This window comes from Perna viridis, chromosome 15 (assembly GCF_037379345.1).
Source record: "Perna viridis isolate PV_CMFRI_1.1 ecotype Kerala chromosome 15, ASM3737934v1, whole genome shotgun sequence".
Taxonomy (NCBI): Eukaryota; Metazoa; Mollusca; class Bivalvia; order Mytilida; family Mytilidae; genus Perna; species Perna viridis.
In genome coordinates, this window is record NC_142459.1 from 18,835,001 (window position 1) to 18,854,778 (window position 19,778).

Sequence of the window (19,778 nt, forward strand, 5' to 3'; positions counted from 1 at the left end):
TTCTTATCTAATACTTAGTATTATCAAATATTTTTTTTATAAATTCTTTAACATTCAAAGTGATAATATCAATTAAATTAAATTCATTTTTTTAAAATCAACAAATACTTGAAAAACTAGTTTCCCCATCCCTAAATCCCCATCCCCATTCCCCATTCCTCATTTTCCACCCCACATACTATAGAATGGGAAGTTTTCTTCATACAAGTACTGTGTACTGTATCCGAACTTAATAAATACTTGTGTGCAGTAATTCCGGGCAATACCCTGTGCTACAAGACTGAAGACGATTCAAAATGAAATTCCAAACTTCCCAAGAATCCTGAATAACTGCCCTTATAAAGCAAACATCTTGAAAGGTTGTTTTTACTTGATATTTGTTCATTTAGAGATCTGTGCGAAAAAAATCTCAAGTATTACTGTCTATGATATCAATATAAATCGAATTCCCTTACTGTACCAGTGTTTGAAGAAAATAATGCTCTTGTTTATTGCTGTAAATAAATTGAACCATATGAATTCCTTCATTAACAATTAAGATTTTATCAAATTTCAAGCCTTTAGTCTGTCTTGATGTCACAGGGTCGTTCCGGAAAATAACTCGACTAAGGTTCTTATATGATTCAGCATACATATACTATCAAAACGTAGTTCTGAAACAACAAATAACAAGTAATTGAATTCACAAACAATCATTAAAGTGATAGCATTTGATCAATTGAACACCACCACGATAAGAAATATAAAAGGGCAGAACCCAATGCATATCGCAACGGAGTGTTCCTTAAGTTCAAAAGGTCACATTTACTTTTAACATTACAAACGGTTATCAAAAATTATTCAAAAGTACCTGCAATCTAGCATTCACTACAGTACGGTATTTGGTTGATGTGTATATATAATGATAGTAAAGACATTAAAAGACAAAGAAACATTAATGCAGTATCAATAAAGACAAATAATGTCAGTAATGGTATTCAGTGTAAGCAATAATTCAAGAGAAGTTATCTTAGATATTTTGCGAACAGTTAAAGAAAACAAATACAATAAGCTAATGCTTACCATTTATGGAAAGAGCTACATAATACTTGAGTTAACAAGATGATTCGATTAATTAAACATCTCAGGAAATCTGAAACCAATACACAATATATCAATAACTTGTACACCTTCAATCAATTATCAACACTACAAGCATTACCATTAATATCTGTCCATTTAACGATATATTTATGATTCGCATCGAATACTCAAACAAGCACACTTTGTAAAAATTAATAGGTCAATTGCACAACTATCCTGTTTACTTTTTGCACCGCAAAGTGCACATTGTTGTAATCTCAATAATGTGACCAAAAGGATCAGAAAAAACATGAATGCGTTATAAGAATGCAACCATAATATGTAAAAATAAAATGATCTTACATACTGTCGCAATAACATCCATCCTAAAACTTCTCTCAACTCAGTGAAACCAAAAACTGCGCTAAATCATGAATTCCTAATAACCAATCAAAGCCAAAGATCAATAATTACGTATTCTTTTTATATAGCTTATTTCAAATAATGTTTTAGTTAAACTCTGTTGTATAAAGAGGGAGTTTATACAAAGTTCAGGAAGTGGGTGACACAAGACAAATTTTGTTTAAAAAACAAATCCGCCATTTCATATCACAAAGGTATCCTTTCTCAAAATTGAAAGTTTTTTTTTCAACGATTAAAGAGAAATAAATAACCTATGAAGCATTGAATGTCATTGAAAAGGTGGAGATAGCACTTTAATTCAAGCAAAATATGATTGAATTGTAGTAACTTCAACAATTAGTGGAAGGGGTATCTCTGCCAATTTTTAGGTATATTTTGTTTCATTAGGGTTTTCACAATTTATATTCGTCATGGTGTCAAAATGCACACCAAGTGTTATAAGTTATGAAAGAATTAGCGTATTTAATTGGTACAGAACATCTCCGTTAAATTTGTCTCCACCGCTCCCAAGAACTCCAGTCTTTAATAGATTAATTTTTAAACCTAGAATTTTCTTTGAATCAACAAATATGTCAAGACGTACTTTAGCGGACTCTACATCCTGGAAAAAAATATGTTGCGTCCTCTCCAGTTCTTTTAAGGGAGAAATCAGCAATAGTTTTTGTTCTATTTTACAAAAACGAATTTGAATTCTTAGAAGACAATGAATAATGATAGCAGAAAACCGTTTTACTCTCTTCACGTTGTGTATTCTTCCCTTTTATCATCGATATTTTAATATTTCTTGTGTATCATTGTATTTTCCCGTTTCCGTCTTCTTTTCTAGTGAAGCATCCCTTTCCTTTGTTTCTTTTCTATTTTTTATTCCTACATACTCCCCTATTCCCTCTCTTTTATAAATGTATTTTAAATCTATATATTACATAATGTTATGTCTTAATTGCGGGGATAACTTATAACTTATTACTTGTAACTGTTGTTTCTTTTTTTCTTTTTTCTAAATGGTTTGCAAATAATAACAGCTAGTCTTTATCACACCATAAAAGGATGGATTTCATTACCTTTCATCTTTGCGTATTGTATATATTATAATTAGTTTTGTAATTAATTACAGTAGCTATACGTCTAGTTGATGGTGGAGAAACTTATGGCAGACTTGAAGTATTTTATAATGGATCCTGGGGAACTGTTTGTGATGACTCTTTTGGTAACAACGATGCCGCAGTGGTATGCCGAAAATTTCATCTTTTGTAAGTATCTGTTTTTGGTATTTATTATATATAGTAGTTAACTAAAGTAACGCATTCCTAATCTGAACCGTAATACTTTACAACAGATACAATATTATACAGGGAAAACAAATAGGAGCTCATTACAACTCTATTCAAGATAAGACCTTGGTTTTAAATATCTTACCTTTGTTTCACTGCCACGAATTGCATATTTCGTATGCTATTGGTTTCACCTATGAGTAAAAAGAAGGATATATAGACAGGAAAAAATAAGTATGATTTACCTGAAAGATCATAATTTCTATTAAATAGGAAGCTAGGTATAGTAAAGATTGCAAATCTGACGGAGTTACAAATATGTATCAGGAAAGGGTTAGGACTTGAGTAATTATAATAATGGAAGAATCTGAGATTAGGATTTAACAGTTACTAGACGTACTATAGTTGAAATCTTGTGTTTTTATAAAAAAAAATGGATAATCTTTTTAGAGTGTAATTTTTTAAATGATTATTTCACTTGCTTTTCTATTATAATGCATAAGTCAGTGTCCGTCTTAATTTGCAATGCAAATGACTTTGTTCGGATAAGTATAGTTGAGTTTCACATCCGTACCTTAATGTTAAAATGACTTTCAAACCCTTTCCCAAATATTTATGTCAATACATTTTAAAATGAGTAGAGTTGTTGCATCAAGTGATAATAAAAGTGTAAATTTCAATAAAAGAACGGACAATGATGAAACAAGAGACTCACAAAGAGCCTGAATCGCTCACCTGGCAAACCATTCCCTATTGACTTAGTATAGGTATCATGCTTTGTTACCATGTTTGACCAAAAAAATGCAAAAAGAGCATATATTGATGAATGAATATATTCAAAAGAGTGTCTATGGCACTGTTAAATTTGCTGAAAAAGAATATAGAATGAAGTTAAACCATGGCTATCAAACATTTCCATCATTATTCATATTATCGAAGAAATTAAAGCAGTTATAAACTGAAGAAGAATATTTGACTACTATGTTCTATGCTTAGTAAGACGGCCATGTTTTTGACCGATATTTGTTATGGACGATGTAATGGCAATCATTCGCATGGCCTACGGTCAGGTTAGCTTAAAAAAAAAAAAATACTTCGCTTGAAAATCGCCCAAAGACTATGTTTACACATTGCCAAATGTGCTGCATATGATGATAATATGGTAAGCTTATAATAATAATATGATTATTTATACAAGATATATGTAGTCATATAATTTTAGCCTGATAATATCTCACAATCGTATGTTTTTGAAAATGATTTTCATCTGTGGCAATGTTCGATATGAATATGCTAAGGACTAGCACTCGTTTGTTTTGGAAATACTGTACTTAATTTTCCGAATCTACGATGCTCAATTGTTATTTACTTTTTAGAAGGCATGAGAACAATTAATAGAAGGGCTGATGCATTGTTAAGTTTTACTATCTTTGTTCTTTGTTTGTTTAGTTGTTTGGTTTCTTCATTTTTTTTATGTTTGTTTGTTTTTGTTTGTTTTTGTTTTTTGTTGCTTTTTTTTCTTGTTATAACATAAAATACATTTGATTATGTTTTATTTTGTTTAGCTGTAATAAGTTTTATGAGAATGATTTGACCCGTTGAAAGTACGATCAAGAAACCTTTCGATAACAATCACTAAATGTAACGTTTCCCTTTCTTGAGCAGTTACGTGTCATTGCTGAAATTACATATAGGTTTGTAAAGCGGTTTTTTTTTTTTGGGTTTTTTTTTTTTTTTTTTTTTTGTGAAATAGATCCATGCAAAATTACTATTCTGTTCATTTTTGTTGCAAAACCGTACACTTTGAAACCATAATATGGATGGTAATTAATTTTGGTCATCATTATTCTGATGGCCATTCAACAGTGTCAAACGCTTTTTCAAACTCTACCAATAAGGGAAGTTCAGGTATGTTTTCCGCCTCTAGCTTTTCTAACAGGTCATAAACTAATCTAACACATTCTCCTATATACCCACCTTTCAAAAATATTTTAATAACCGGCTTCAACCTATTTGCTATGCATGTTGAAAATCATTTATAATCCATACAAAGAATAGTGATTGGTCGCCTGTTTTTTTAAAGAAATGCCTTCATTATATTATATTTCTTTGGTAAACAATTTATTATGCTTTGTCTTTGACTTAGTGAAAACTTACCCTAAGTAAGACGATTGTTAAGATTGTTTAGCAGTGGGTGTTTTATTTCATTCCAAAAGAGTTTGTAGAACTACACAGTAAGACCATCTAGTCCTGGCAAATTGAAAGATATCAAGTGTTTTGGGCTGTCAAACATTCACACAATGTGATTTTCTATTCGCATGAATCAATTTTATCTATATTAGGTTTATTAATGAACTGATTCTCTAAATTAAATATATATATATATATATATATATATATATATATATATATATATACCTGCCATTCCTGTGTTTGAGGTCTTGTGTTATTGTTTGTAAAAGAGTTTTTATTTATTCAAAGAGCAATCAAGGGAACACAGATTTTTGCGGTAATCAAAAGAATGTAATCCAAGGTCAAATACAGTACAATGGAAACAAACGCATTAAACTAAATAAAATAAAAGAAACTAAGCATAATACGTACAAAGCAACCATAGATAATGAACAACTCGGACTCCACTAAAAATTGGAGTATGGACCAGATACACACACCGGTAGGATAAGGATCTATTTTTCTAGAAACATCTGCCGAGCAGCTCATAAATTTTCAAGTCTGAGGTAAACGAAAGAGAAAAGGAAAACTATGACAAGTTGAACAAATCGGTTCTCATGGTGTAGATGGATACACCGTAACGATCCACGATGACTTAATAGCTTCTGTATCTTGAATGATAAGATTGTTTTCAGTAACCAACGTTACCAATTACCTTATCTGTGTAGTTTTCTTTTCCAGATTGCAGAAAAATATTGTATTATGTTCACTTTCTACCCGCTATCTAGCTTTCGCCCTTGTCATCTGGCCCCTTATCTCTTCTTCACGCAGAATACGTAATCCACATTCATACCTTTCGATATTCTGTCTGGTTCTTGAGAATCAGTTTCCTGTATATTCTGGTGTAGTTTTGTTTTCTAATTTTTATAGTTACAATTTTACCTCTCTTACTTTGATGTTCTTTTTTTGCGATGTACATCTAATAACACCACTCTTACCTTACATTAAATTGTGTTCCAACGTAGCTGTCCATTTATAGCTATAATATCATTCTGAATCACAAAACAGTTTAAATAGCCTTATCAACAAAAACTTGGTCTCTTAATAGACTATTATTGAACTTCCGACGCACTTTTTAAAAAAAAACTTAGGTAATGTTTACAGGTGAGTGGTCTAACCTGTAACTTATTCCTATGTTTGATCAAACAACCAATTGGTCCATGTCATTTGAAACACGAAAATAATATACCCTGCTTTTTGTTAGGCCACTTCATGTAAAACGCATCAAATTAGGATTTTGTACTCTTCATATATCTAAAATATCTTATAAATTGATCACATCCCAAATGACACCTTGAGCTCGAGGAATATTTTCACCTTGATAGTTGGATGTGTCCAAGTTATAGTCTTGAACCGCATTCAAATCTACTGACAAAATAATACATTTAAACATACATATATCTTACTTTACAGGATTTTTTTCAAAATATTATTGATAAATGGCGAATGTTTAAATGTAATTTTTCGTTAATCTCCTATTGTCAATTTCAATTTTTTGTCCACTATTACCATGTTGTCTGCTGTGCTTGCAGCATGATACTTGGTTACGAATGAATGATTTCCCCTAATATCAATAGTGTTTGACAATATTGGTTATTAACGTGTCGTTATTTGACATTTAAATTTATTTTGAAGAAGTGTTATCGTTATGTTACCGTTGGTTTATTCTGTCGGGGGCTCGTGGAGTTTACTTGAAGGTGTGTTTACAATTACTAAAGACGTTTTCTTTTTATATCTGCAAGGATTTACTATTCTAATAATGGTTATACGATGGTGCATTTGTTGTGTTTCACCATATCTGTTCCTTATTCTATCCATCAATGACTCAAAAGTCTCCACAGGATTGAAATTGTATTTATGATAATAAAGTATTTGCCCTTTAAAAGTGAAACATTGATTTCGTTCAAGAGGCTTCCATGTTGAAGTAATTGCCTTCCTTGAAAAGCGAAAACATAGTCGTTTACAGTTATAAACTTACATCTTGAAAATCATACCAGATAGAAAGTCACTTTCAATTATTGATTTATTCAGTATTTTAAAGCACACACACGTACCAGTTGAGTTTTGTTTTTTTTTTTTTCTCAGAAAACGCCTTATCATGGTCAATGGAGTAAAAGCAAATAAAATGACATTTTTCGTAAGATTTTATCAGATATTTTGCAAGTCATAAATGCCTTAAAATCTCTGACGATGTTTTCTTTGACCTATGTTAATGATGGATTGTTTTTTAATTGCTCAAGATCGGGTAGATCAAACCATATGAACACAAGATTTATTAGTTTCCAAAGAGTACTTTTCGGGCTCTATAAATGTGGTTTCTGATGTCAAGGGTTGAAAAGATTAAAAACCTCCTGTTAATACACCACGTGATGCAACGACATTTTGCTGTACACACACTACTATCTGAGTTTTCATTTTGTTTAAATTACAGTCCAAACGCAACGAATGGGCTGGCATATTATACTCATGGTAACGGCAATGGTACTATATGGCTCGATGATGTACAATGCCAAGGAAAAGAACGTCATTTGCGCGACTGCGCACACCGTGGTTGGGGTAAACATAATTGTAAACATTACGAAGACGTAGGAGTTCGATGTCTTAATTTAACAGACATGTCTATGCACAAACAAGGTTCGTTTTTATATTAATATGTAAAATTGTATAAAAGCTAATCGTCGGATTTGATGTTTTAGTGTTTGTATGTTTGCTTCTGCGGATTCACCACCCTCAATCGTGAAGACTTAAATAATACAAATACAATTGGAAACGATTACAATTTTTTGCTACTCGCAAGAACATTTAAGAAATTGGAGGAAAACAGGAGGTAAAAAAAATAATTATATTGTAAGGTACCCTCGACTGGAAGTGTTTCACGGTCGGACTATATACATTTGTAGTTCATGGTTATGAAAATGATCGCCAGCAAATCGATATCCGATATCTAGGGTCTAAAACTGATCACTGTGACCCAAACATTTATAAAATTTACTATTTGACATTCGATTTCATATCGTTTGGACGTCATAAGGTCCCTTGAACGGAACTTAGTCGGACTATATAGGGGTTGCAGTACTTGGTTGGGGCAACAATCGACAGCAAAGGGATATCAGATGCCTAGGGTTTTGAAATGCTCACCGGGGCCCAAACTTTTGTAAAATTTGCTATTTGACCTTCGACATCATATCGTTTGGTGGTCAGAAGGTCCATTTATCCCGAACTTGGACTATATAGGGGTTGTAGTACATGATTAGGGCAACAATCGATATTTTTAATGCAGTTAATGCCCTTAGATTTACCTTTTCAGAGTAACAATTATCAGGAAATCTTAAAAAAAAGAGAATTTTAAGAATTTCAGACTTTCCATTAACTCGCCATTTTTTTAAGATACCCTAGTTTAAACAAGCGTTTTGTATGTTACAGTTCATTAATATGGTATCATGGCTTTCAAATTTGCCCAAGAAAAACATTGGAGTTTTTTTTCAAGACCAAACTATTTATTTTTAACATATAAACGATGTTAAAGATATTTTCAGTGATTTAGTTAGAACAACTGAGTAATTCAGTATATCTGCTCATGTTAGGTGATTATTTGAAACTTTCAATGTGATAATAAGGACCTTTTCCATAACAGGAGGAATTTTCGGAATTTCATATTTACTTCCATTTCACCTGTAAGGGGCATTTTTTGTTAGAATATCGTCTTCAAAACTAGCTTTCGTATATTCATTTATATAGCAACTTCTTCAATGCCATTTAGGCGAAAGAGTAGTACCCCCTTTCTAACTAAAATGTGATGGAAAAAGATCGTTTATTGAATACACAGACTGACCACAATGTCTTTTAAATTGCTTTGCTTAAATATCCTAAAGACGACAAAGTATTAAAAAAGGGAAAATTTCACAATTAAAGGTCATCTCTTATTTGACCAAGGAATTGTATTTTTTTAATTTTAAGTATCGCAGTTTTAACATGATTCTGATTGCTATCATTATTTAAATGGCTGGTAAGGTTTAAAAAAATCGTTTACGTTGAATGATTGACATACTTATACTCCACACCTTTTAAACAAGTACTATCCTTAAAAAAGATAGCCCACGCATATTTTCGCTGTGTAAATACCCAAATCTGATTAAGACTTTATTTGGCGAACTGTATTGTTTTTTGGATATCAATTATATAATTAGTTCAACGAGTAAACTATTTCCAATTATTCAATATATAAAAAATGAACATATTCCGGACATCAATGCCCTAATGGAGACTTAAATTGCATGTTTGCTTTCACATTTCTCCAATAAAATGCAAAGTTGTCAGCTACATCGGTCAGATTGCCTGCATGGCAATGTCACGTGATGCCAAAGCAATTTCAGTACCTACTGCGTCGGAAAAGGGAAGAACTACCACATACGAACTATAGGTTATAAAGGAAATTATATTGTTTATATTTTTCATTCTGTCAATCCGCAAGTAGTTAAGGAGGTATATAGGAATCATCACCTCTGTCTATTCGTCTGTCTGTCTGTCTATCCGTCTGTCCACATTCCCTGTAAGCGCAACTCCTCTTTAACCGCTCAAGGGATTTTGATGAAATTTTATAGGAAGGTTGAGTATCATATGAAGATGTTGTTGAAAGAATATGTCGGTGGACTCCAAAAAGAGATTAAAATTAAATGTTTTGCATGTTAAAACCTCGTAACCGCAACTTTTCCTTAACCGCTCAAGGGATTTTGATGAAATTTTACAGGATGATTTGGTGTGATATGTTTATGTGCATGAACAAATAAAATTACTATGCGAGGACTTCAAAGGGTGATTATCCAAATTATGAGTTTTACATGTTACAAACTCGTTAGCGCAACTCCTCTTAAACCGCTCAAGGCATTTTGATGAAATTTTATATGAAGTTTGAGCATCATATGTTCATGAAAGAACAAAATTACAGTAGTGGACTTAGATGGGGGGATATATTAATGGCTAAACATCTTTAAACTACATAAACACAGCTCCTCCTCAACTGCTGAATGAATGTTCGTGTTATTTTATAAGAATGTTGGAAATCATATGTAGATGTGCATGATGGAATATTCTTACTGTTGGATGACAACCCAAATTTAAGGTTTGTATTGGAGTACATTTATAGAAGGGGGGAATGTCTCTTTGTGAGCCTCCACACAGTATTTCTAGTTGATTAAATTGAAATAATTGAATACATGTAACATTTTAATTGGGACTTCAAGGAGTTGAATAGTTCCGGAACTTTTACTATAATCTCTTCTCCATTTTTTGAGGTTCTAAAATGCATTTCAACTGTTTTTCAACTGTTTAAAACAACAACATAGAAATTTATATCATTGTAAGTGTCGTTTCCTTAATATTTTCTTTTTTATTGTCTAAATAAACAAATTTTACTTTTGACAAATCAGAGTTCTAATGGGAAAGCCGTAGCATTTCTCAACCTAGGTGACGTATATGTATTTAAATGAATCACCAAGAGTGATAACTTGAACTTAATGACTACCAATATAAAAATATATAATCATGTTTTAACTATGATATCGGAAAACGAATAAAAGTCACTGACAAAAATGACTAAAATATTGTAATCCCTTCTTTGTTATTTTATAATATCTGTTACTAGAAAGTGGAGTTTTTAGCGCCTGCCTTGCAGGTTAAGTTACATATATCATCATCATCATAAATGCACAAGAGATACATTTGACTTTTGTACAGTTTGTGTATGCTATAAACAATCATTTTCGTTCATGTTTGGGCAGATTTTAATGGAAAGGTGGCACCACTCTTTCGTCCAAATGGCCTTGAATAAGTTTAATTGTGAATTACTTTGGCCCATTGGCAAGCTACGATGCTATATAAAAAAAGTATTTGAACACAAATGCTTGTTTTAACTACGGTATTTGAAAACAATTATACTACGGGTGAAATGGAAGAAAATGTGAAATTCCGAAAATTCCTCATTTTATTAAAAAAAGAGTCATTATTGTCAAATTGAAACAGAGAAAGACACGCCTGAAATGAGCAGATATAATGGAAATGTAGATAAACAAAAACAAGGGTACGAAATATCTCTTTTTTTGCAGCATTTTTATGCTAGAAATTAACAGTTTGGTTCATGTTAATGTATTTTTTCGGGGTGTGGGTGGTAAGTTTTCGCCTACTTTGACATGAACAAGACAAGTTTAAATGTCTGTTACTTAGAATAGTTTAAAAGCTAATTAAGATATTATACAAAGGCTTGTTTAAACTATGGCATCTCGAAAAAATGACAATATAGCACGAAGAAACTCTGAAATTCTGAAAATCAACTTCTTTTGATTTTATGATAATTGTAAATGAAACATTAATAATTGAATACATTATAAACGTAATTTTAAATACCTAAATGTTTTACAGTGTCGGAATGCCGTAAATGAGAATTTTATTTGATACTGAGACCTGCTTTTGTTAATTTGTATGTATGATTTTAGCTACTATATTTTCATTGTTGTGTATGTCTTTTTTCCATGTCTGGTCTTTGTCCTTGGATTACATTCTTTTGATTACCGCTATAACCTTGGTTCCCTTGATTACTCTTTCTAGAGGTATGGGTAATATTTTAAACTTTTTTGAAAAAGAATTTTTATGAAAATTAGTTTTTCAAGGTTTTATTATGATGTGAATTGAATTATCTCTCCAATGGTAATAATTTTAGATGTTTTAGAATCGAATTTATTCGACGTTTTATTTAACAAGTACAACATTCCATTTGTTCACAAGTTTTGATAAATTCTGACCATGAATTCCCATCAGTCATCGAAATAATCCCTGAAGAATTGGTTGTAATGATACTAAATAGAAAATACAGAATAAGTCATTTTACTGAAGCATAAATACTCTCGGTGTATTGACGTTGAACAATATGTCATTTTAAGAGATTTTTTGGTGAGGTTGACCATTAGAAAGCTGGGAAATTTGGCTACATAATCATACCTATATATAGTTAGTTTCTTTATACGTGATGTTACAGGAAAAATTAGAAGCTCGAACAATTGAGTCACCAAAATTCGATTTTTTTTATTCTTTACTCAGTGCGTACAAATACAGGCTTATACTGAAAACGAATCCTAGAATATTCTATCACAACATATTGATTGGTAAATTTTAAAGTGTATAGGTTTTTTTTCGGCCCATTTATTTGTTATGTAAATTTTTTTTTTTCAAGTAGAAAAAAAGATTTACGAAACCGTTGGATGCTTTTGAAAACAAGATAGATGTGAAAAAAAGCTATTAATCTCTTATGCGTTACCGATAGCAACGGACTATTGATAAAAAGCTTTTTTCAAACATAAAAAGTTTCCATTTCAAAAAACCACAACGACAGATTTTCATTATACTGAAAAATATTCATCATCTTCTACACCAACGGAAATCGATCTCATGTTTATTTGCATCACATTTGGTGGTGAATGATCACGATTGGAAGTTATTATAATGGTTGAGATAAGGCTCATTAAGCTGTTGTTACAGCTTAATAGCGGATGTGTGAAGATAATTTTGCAAAGAGTAATCACGATTCCAGCGGAAATCAAAAGAATGTAATACAAGGGGACAAAGACCAGACATGGAAAACAGACAAACACGGCAAAGAACATAATGAAACTAAAATATTACATACAAAGTAACCAAAGCAATTCGGACTCCACTAAAAAATTGGGAACATGGACCAGGTGCACCGGTAGGGTAAGCATCCTCTGCTTTTGTAGAAACACCCGCCAAATTTCTCATAAAAAGTCAAATTCAGGGTACATGAAAGAGGAAAGGAAAACTATGACACGTTGAACAAATCAGTTTTCATGCTGCAGATGGATACACAGTAACAATCCATGAGTTCATGATGACGACCATCAAACGTCTGTAGTGATGACCCAGTCTTGTAGCAACACAACCCTGTTCCAGGAGCCTAATGGTAAGAAATCTAGCGCGATTCATAAAGTCTCCGTAGTTACGGAAAGCTCTGGAATAACATATGAGATGTGGTATAATAAAAATCGAAAAACGTGTTAATATGCATGGACGTAGGCAAACATATATAAAAATACATACAAACATATATAAAACAGGTGAAACATCAGTTTTTGACATAAAGTAATATTTTATACAATTCAAGTTAAAGTTTATATTAACATTTAATCGGATCTATACTTATACGGGGGATACCGAATTATAAACAGGTGAAATGTTAACATTCTGTGTCTCTCCGGATCATAATATTCAACATTCTGTATCCAATCGGTCCCATGATTATGGCAGATCGAGAATTATACTACACCGGACCAAGCTTATGTCGGACCTAGAATTATGTAATACCGGCAAATATTGAACCCTGATGAGCGACATCAGTCTGTATATAGGTAGGGAGTATCGATTACCCTATTAGGTACTATGTCCCCTATATTATGATTCCATGTATTTTGTAACTGATGCAGCCCATTCATATTAAAGAAATACAATAAAAGTCTTCAATTGGGGTCTTTGGATATGAAACAAATGTCAAACGAATATCAGATAAACATGAAATTAATATCGAATAGGTAACCAACTTCGCACTGCAGAAAAATAGCATACCTTTTTAATCACCGGCTTAGAAAGGGATAACGAAAATTCATCAATAGATGAAAGGCTTCAGGGTTGGCAAATGGCTAGAACCTCTAGTCGGCGATGGGTTTTAACGCACTCTCACTCTTATGAGACATATTTTATTCGTAACTAATTACAACAAAAGGAATGAACATCGCCACATTTCTTCATAAAAAGCATCGGCTAAGAAGTTGACAATTTTATCGTCAGATAATTCTCAATCAGATTACTATCGTAACTAATTACAGCAAAAGGAATGAACATCGGCACACTTCTTCATTAAAAGCATCGGCTAAGAAGTTGACAATTTTACCGTCAGATAATTCTCAATCAGATGACTATCGTAACTAATTACAGCAAAAGGAATGAACATCGGCACACTTCTTCATTAAAAGCATCGGCTAAGAAGTTGACAATTTTATCGTCAGACAATTCTCAATCAGATGACTATCGTAACTAATTACAGCAAAAGGAATGAACATCGGCACACTTCTTCATTAAAAGCATTGGCTAAGAAGTTGCCAATTTTATCGTCAGATAATTCTCAATCAGATGACTATCGTAACTAATTACAGCAAAAGGAATGAACATCGGCACACTTCTTCATTAAAAGCATCGGCTAAGAAGTTGACAATTGTATCGTCAGATAATTCTTAATCAGATGACTATCGTAAATCATTGTCTATAGATTTATGAATAGAAAGTATTGTGTGTATGATTTTACTTATAGATGTATATACTACAACAAAAATACTTCCTATTAACTTTCAGACAGTAAAAATAATTCAACGTGGTCGTTGTTTTAATCGGGAAAGTAACATAATGTTATAAATTTTAACAGATAGGTTGTGTCTTTTTGTTTTTAGTTTTTTTTTTCTGTTTTATTTTTTGTTTTTGTCTTTTTTTTTTTCATAGGTGATTTACGTTTAGAGGATGGCATTTCTCCTTACAGCGGTCGACTAGAAGTCTATTACGATAATAAATGGAGATCTGTGTGCGGCCCAAAATTTGGTATCCTAGAAGCTCAAACTGCTTGCCAACAAATTGGATATGGGCACGTAAACACGGTTTTATTATTTAAATGGGATAATACCATATCCTACTGTCAAGCAATCTTATTATTGTCTGTTTAAATGTTTGTTGATTATTTCAAATATTTATCTATCTATTAATATATTCATAAGATCAACTTATCTTAAAAAAGCAACCAAAAAGCAACCCAAAACGGACAGGTTTTAATATTTATATCTCTAACGGAAATGTTTACACGATTTACCATTGTGATGATTATCTTTTCATTTATAGAACTGAGAACGTTGTTGTTTATTCTCGTGATAATAGTAACGAAGCACAAGGTATTTTCATGGATGAACTTCGGTGTACTTTTGTGGAAGAAAGACTTGATATGTGTTTCTATAAAGGGTGGCTAAATCGCACCTGCAGCCAGGTTGTTGGCATCAGATGTCATAATGAACACAGTAAGGCAATTCAAGGATTTATAAAGACTAATGTAACTTAAAAAAGGGAGGCAACCCAGTTTTTATTCACGAATAGCTTATGACATGTATTGTCATGTTGTTAATGGACCGGTTGTCGCCTCAGAGAATTTGGACCGTAAAAATTATTACCTGTAAATATATTATATATATCATATTTTGTTATTCATTTCGGAAAACAATTTTCAAATTTTAAGAAATGTTCTGAATCGTTTTTAACGACCTACATGTAAGAAATGATTCTCTCAAACAAATGTAGACTCAGATCATCTTTACAACCGTAAGTATTAACGTTCGCAATTTGTTATAACTCATCTTGAAAGTATTGTTTCTTGTTTTGAAAAGAAATAGGACACTGGGCATCATGGTCCACCTATGCAAAGGATCCCTTTTTTAATGGATATCAAACAAGAAACCGAAGATGCTATTCCTATGAAACTGTCAAAGAAAATCACATTTGTTTGGGTAGTCCATTTGAAATAAAAAGATGTCGATCTGGATATTGTGAGGGTAAGACATCATGAACAAATGTTCAAATGCATTAAATGCATATTTCTTAAAATTTCACGCCTACAAAATGTATCCTTGGTTCTTCTAAAATTACATAACATTTAAGTTTTGTCCAGACTTTAATGGGTAAGATAAGAGTATTCAGATGCAAAGCATTGATTCTTTGAATATATTCTAAAATGACAATAGATAAAAGTATGATAACAATCATATATTGTTGAATTATTTTAAACGAGCTGATTTATAATACTTATATTCATGATGTAAACGACAATAACATCAACCGTAGGTATATGCGGCAAATGGTCATTATTATCTTAACATTTAAAAAAAAAAAAAACTGCAATCGATTACCCTGTCTGATTACTTAACAAAATTAGTTACATAGTGTCAATTAATCATTCAATATATCGATAATGTAATAGATGACATAATACTATGTATTTATTTTGAATTTTCTAAAATGTAAATCGAGACAATAGTATACTGGATTTGTTATTGTTTGCAAATATGATTTATTAAATGTGACAAGAACATGTACAGAATACTTCCTACAAATGTACGAGCGTACCATAATTGAATGTGTTAAGACAATGACTGCAGTATATTTTACAGTTAAGTCATTAATACTACCATATGTAACATTGTTTTTTTTTTATCAGTTCAGCTTAGAAAACAATTTGAATAAGAGAAGCAACAAAATTATTGAACACTAATCCGATCCATAATCAAGTCACATCCAACATAAATCTGGCAAAATATATAGATATTACACCACCAGAGAAGCAATGGTCCTTACTTGGTACAGGCATTTTAAACGAAATGTAGGGTTAAATCTAGGTTTTACAGCGCGCTAAACCTCGTTCTGTCATTGTGGCATGCATATACCATTGGTGATTAAATAGCATTTGCAAGCTTGTGCCTCTTTATAGGTAAATCAGGCACATCACATCAGCACAGAGAAGAGTTTAAAAAAAAACCAAACAAACAAAAAACAAAAAAACAATCATTACTCATTATATCAGAAGAAACTGTATGTTTGCTCATATCAGACATTTATATTTGAAGGATTAAAATCATTTAAACAAATATGTCTATGTTTAATAATAGTTACAGATAAAAAATATGTACTTTTTTTTTTTTTTTTTTTTTTTTTTTTTTGTTATTTTAGTAATAGAAATTTGTAATTTTGTTCATGAAATGTATTTTTGCTATATTTTGTGACTGCTTTTATAAAAAAAGACATTTGATACTTTTTTGAAGCGATTCATTTGAATTCAGAAATACGTTATAAACCTTACATATTTTATGATAAACCGATAAACCACGCAAAAAATGACTAGTGATCAATCGTTTTTGAAAGCCACTTCAATTGCTTATTTTTCGAGTCCTCGCTGGCTATTTTTTATGATCATATTTATGATGTTACACTTTTTTCATGTGGCCATTTTGCCAATCATGGCTCTCTCTTACTATTTGCCTCATGTGAACCTTCTGTGTTAACCGCTGTCATTATTCATCACAGCTCAGTGGAGCAGTTGGTCAGCATGGAGGGAATGTAACGAAGAATGTTTTGAAGGAAACCAAATGAGACTTCGATGGTGTAATAACCCGTCTCCCCAAACTACGTATAGTAATTATTACTGTCCAGGTAGTAGTTATGAATTACGTAACTGTACCAATACAAGATGCTACGGTTAGTTTTATTTGTTTCTTTACAAAATTACATATTTGGAAAAAAAATCTATTTCAAGTGATTTTTTATGACAATTCGACCTTAAATATTTTTACAGGAAATAAACAATATAAAAATTAATTAAAATATTAAATAAAAATTACAATACACGATATACATCAGTCTGTGGAATTAAATATGTTTAAGATCGAGATCAATCTGGGTATTGAAATATTAGTAAAGTGGTTAAGTGACATTAAACTACATTGTACATCAATTTCCTTTATAATATAGTTTTGAGTAAAAACGAATAAGTTTTATTATGACAGGTTTTATATGAATTGAATTATATTATTGAACTTGTATGTCAAGTATTATCATAATAACTTAAATGATATACATATTGTTAATGTATATTGTTATCAGTATCATTTTAATTGCATTTTATTCACGAATAGTTTATGACTTGCATGTCTTGCTTCCGTATCATATTAACGCTTTTTGTGCTTTACTAACCGCGTTGAAAGTATATGTTTAAAACAGATTGATCGAAACTATGTAAATAAGAAGTGACATCTAGTTAATGAAATAAAAGTTTCTGAATTGTAGTGTCTAGAAGAAGTATTTTAAAAAGTTTGCTGTTTCGTGAAAATATATCAACTTTGTGTTTGTTTTGTTTTTGTTTTAATAAAATGCTGAAATTCTTTGTTTGTTATCGCATCTAAAATGAAAATGTTAATATTGATTTAACTAAAAAAATGTGCAAGACGTTTGTTGAGTAAGAAATTACAATGTTTTAATGGTTATTTTTGTTTTTGTTATCTTTTACCTATTGATTTAATTAATTACTGTTAAATACTTATATTTGCATTTATCAATACCAAATGAGAACATAGATGACAGTACAGCCAAGTCAAAATGAATATTGTTCTCCGACATTACAGTTTTAATGGGACGAATTCCAGATGCATAACAGTAACCTCATGCATGGAAGAACTGACAATAGTAAAGGTTTGCAAATACAAAAGCAGAACATCATTCAGCAAGACGTCGTCGGTGAGTAGTTCAAGAATACTGAGTATGTGTGCTTTGCTCTTCGACTACCATAAGCATGCATTCATTACACAAAACAAGTTTTACTGTTATTAAATACGTATTTGATTTGTTACAGTTAGTCTTGCGTTATTGTTTTTCGTTTTTAGTACTTGTAGTAGTTTCCGTTAAAATAAATATCTTTTTCCACATAAATTAAACCCCTACCTGCATATATAAATGAATGCTAAAAGTTCATAAACCAGCTTGCTTCACAAACCCACAGCATGAACCAGGCTTTTATAGACCCAAGAAATATTAGTCTTAAAACACGAAAACCTACTTAATCTATAGTGAAAAACGTAAAACTAAAAACAATGAACATAATTAACAACGATAAGTTACATTCACACTCTTAATGCTATGTGTAAATAATTTACTTGTATCACGTCATGACATTTGGTGTGTTGTTGCATTTCGATCTTCTAGGTTTCAAATTGACACAAACGGTAAATGGTTAAAATATTTATACTCCTATCATGCAAATATCGTTTATTCGTTTACTCAGTTTCCGCTACAAAGATGACGTATTATCTTTAAAGAATCCTGATTTCGGGGATTTGATACATCGCATCTACCAAACGAACTTGAGATAAAGAATACTACAGACACTGGAAAGTCAGCCTCATATCTTGACTTACAAATAGAAATCGATAGTAAGGGAAAACTATTGACCAAACTTTATGACAAACGTGATGACTTCATTCAAAATTGTCAAATTTCCTTTCATCTGTGGCAACATCCCTTCAGCACTTGCGTATGGAGTGTTCATATCACAACTCATACGTTATGCCAGAACTTACCGAAATTACGCAGACTTTCTGTATCGCGCTAGAACCCTTAGGCTTCTAGAAGAGGGTTATGTTGCTATAAGATTGAAGTCATCACTACAAACGTTATATGGTCGTCATTATGAACTCGTGAATCGTTATGGTGTATCCATCTGCACCATGAAAACTGATTTGTTCAACGGGTCATAGCTTTCCTTTTTACTATTGTTACTTTGTATGTATTGTTTTGGTTGCTTAATGTTCTTTGTTATGTGCGTCTGTTTTCTATGCTTGGTCTTTGTTCCTGGATTGTTTTCTTTCTATTTCCGCTAGAATCGTGTTCCCTTGATTTTTCTTTCAATGCAGTAGGACAGGAGATGGGTAATCCTCTGTGTAACGGTATCTGAAAATTAACACCCTTTCACTTTTCATTTGGGGATATAAAAATAAGGTGTTAATGCTTACTGACTTATTAAAACATTTTACTTTAATGTAATAGAAAACTGTGGATTGGCTCTTGTTGACATCCCAAAAGAAATGCAGGTAATTTGGTAAATGTGAATGTCACAAGACCTGGCACCATATGATAAAAGACCTGAAACCATATATA

General features: G+C 31.6%; 1 protein-coding gene and 1 long non-coding RNA gene across 2 annotated transcripts in view; one reads left to right on the forward strand and one right to left on the reverse strand.

Moving 5' to 3' along the window:
* Nucleotides 1-19,778, forward strand: part of LOC148597324 (scavenger receptor cysteine-rich type 1 protein M130-like) — a 33,583-nt gene that overhangs the window by 8,748 nt on the left and 5,057 nt on the right. The window contains exons 7-13 of the mRNA XM_088563018.1: nt 2,600-2,735; nt 7,420-7,622; nt 14,541-14,679; nt 14,931-15,103; nt 15,467-15,631; nt 17,157-17,327; nt 18,251-18,362. Of these exons, the coding sequence (XP_088419144.1) occupies nt 2,600-2,735; nt 7,420-7,622; nt 14,541-14,679; nt 14,931-15,103; nt 15,467-15,631; nt 17,157-17,327; nt 18,251-18,279 (1,016 nt within the window). The 3' untranslated portion in view covers nt 18,280-18,362. The remainder of the gene's footprint in view (nt 1-2,599; nt 2,736-7,419; nt 7,623-14,540; nt 14,680-14,930; nt 15,104-15,466; nt 15,632-17,156; nt 17,328-18,250; nt 18,363-19,778) is intronic.
* Nucleotides 164-1,475, reverse strand: LOC148597326 (uncharacterized). Its single transcript, XR_015919210.1, has 3 exons — nt 1,430-1,475; nt 1,063-1,132; nt 164-653 (listed from the first exon to the last, which is right to left on the reverse strand). It is a non-coding gene; the product is annotated as an uncharacterized LOC148597326 (long non-coding RNA).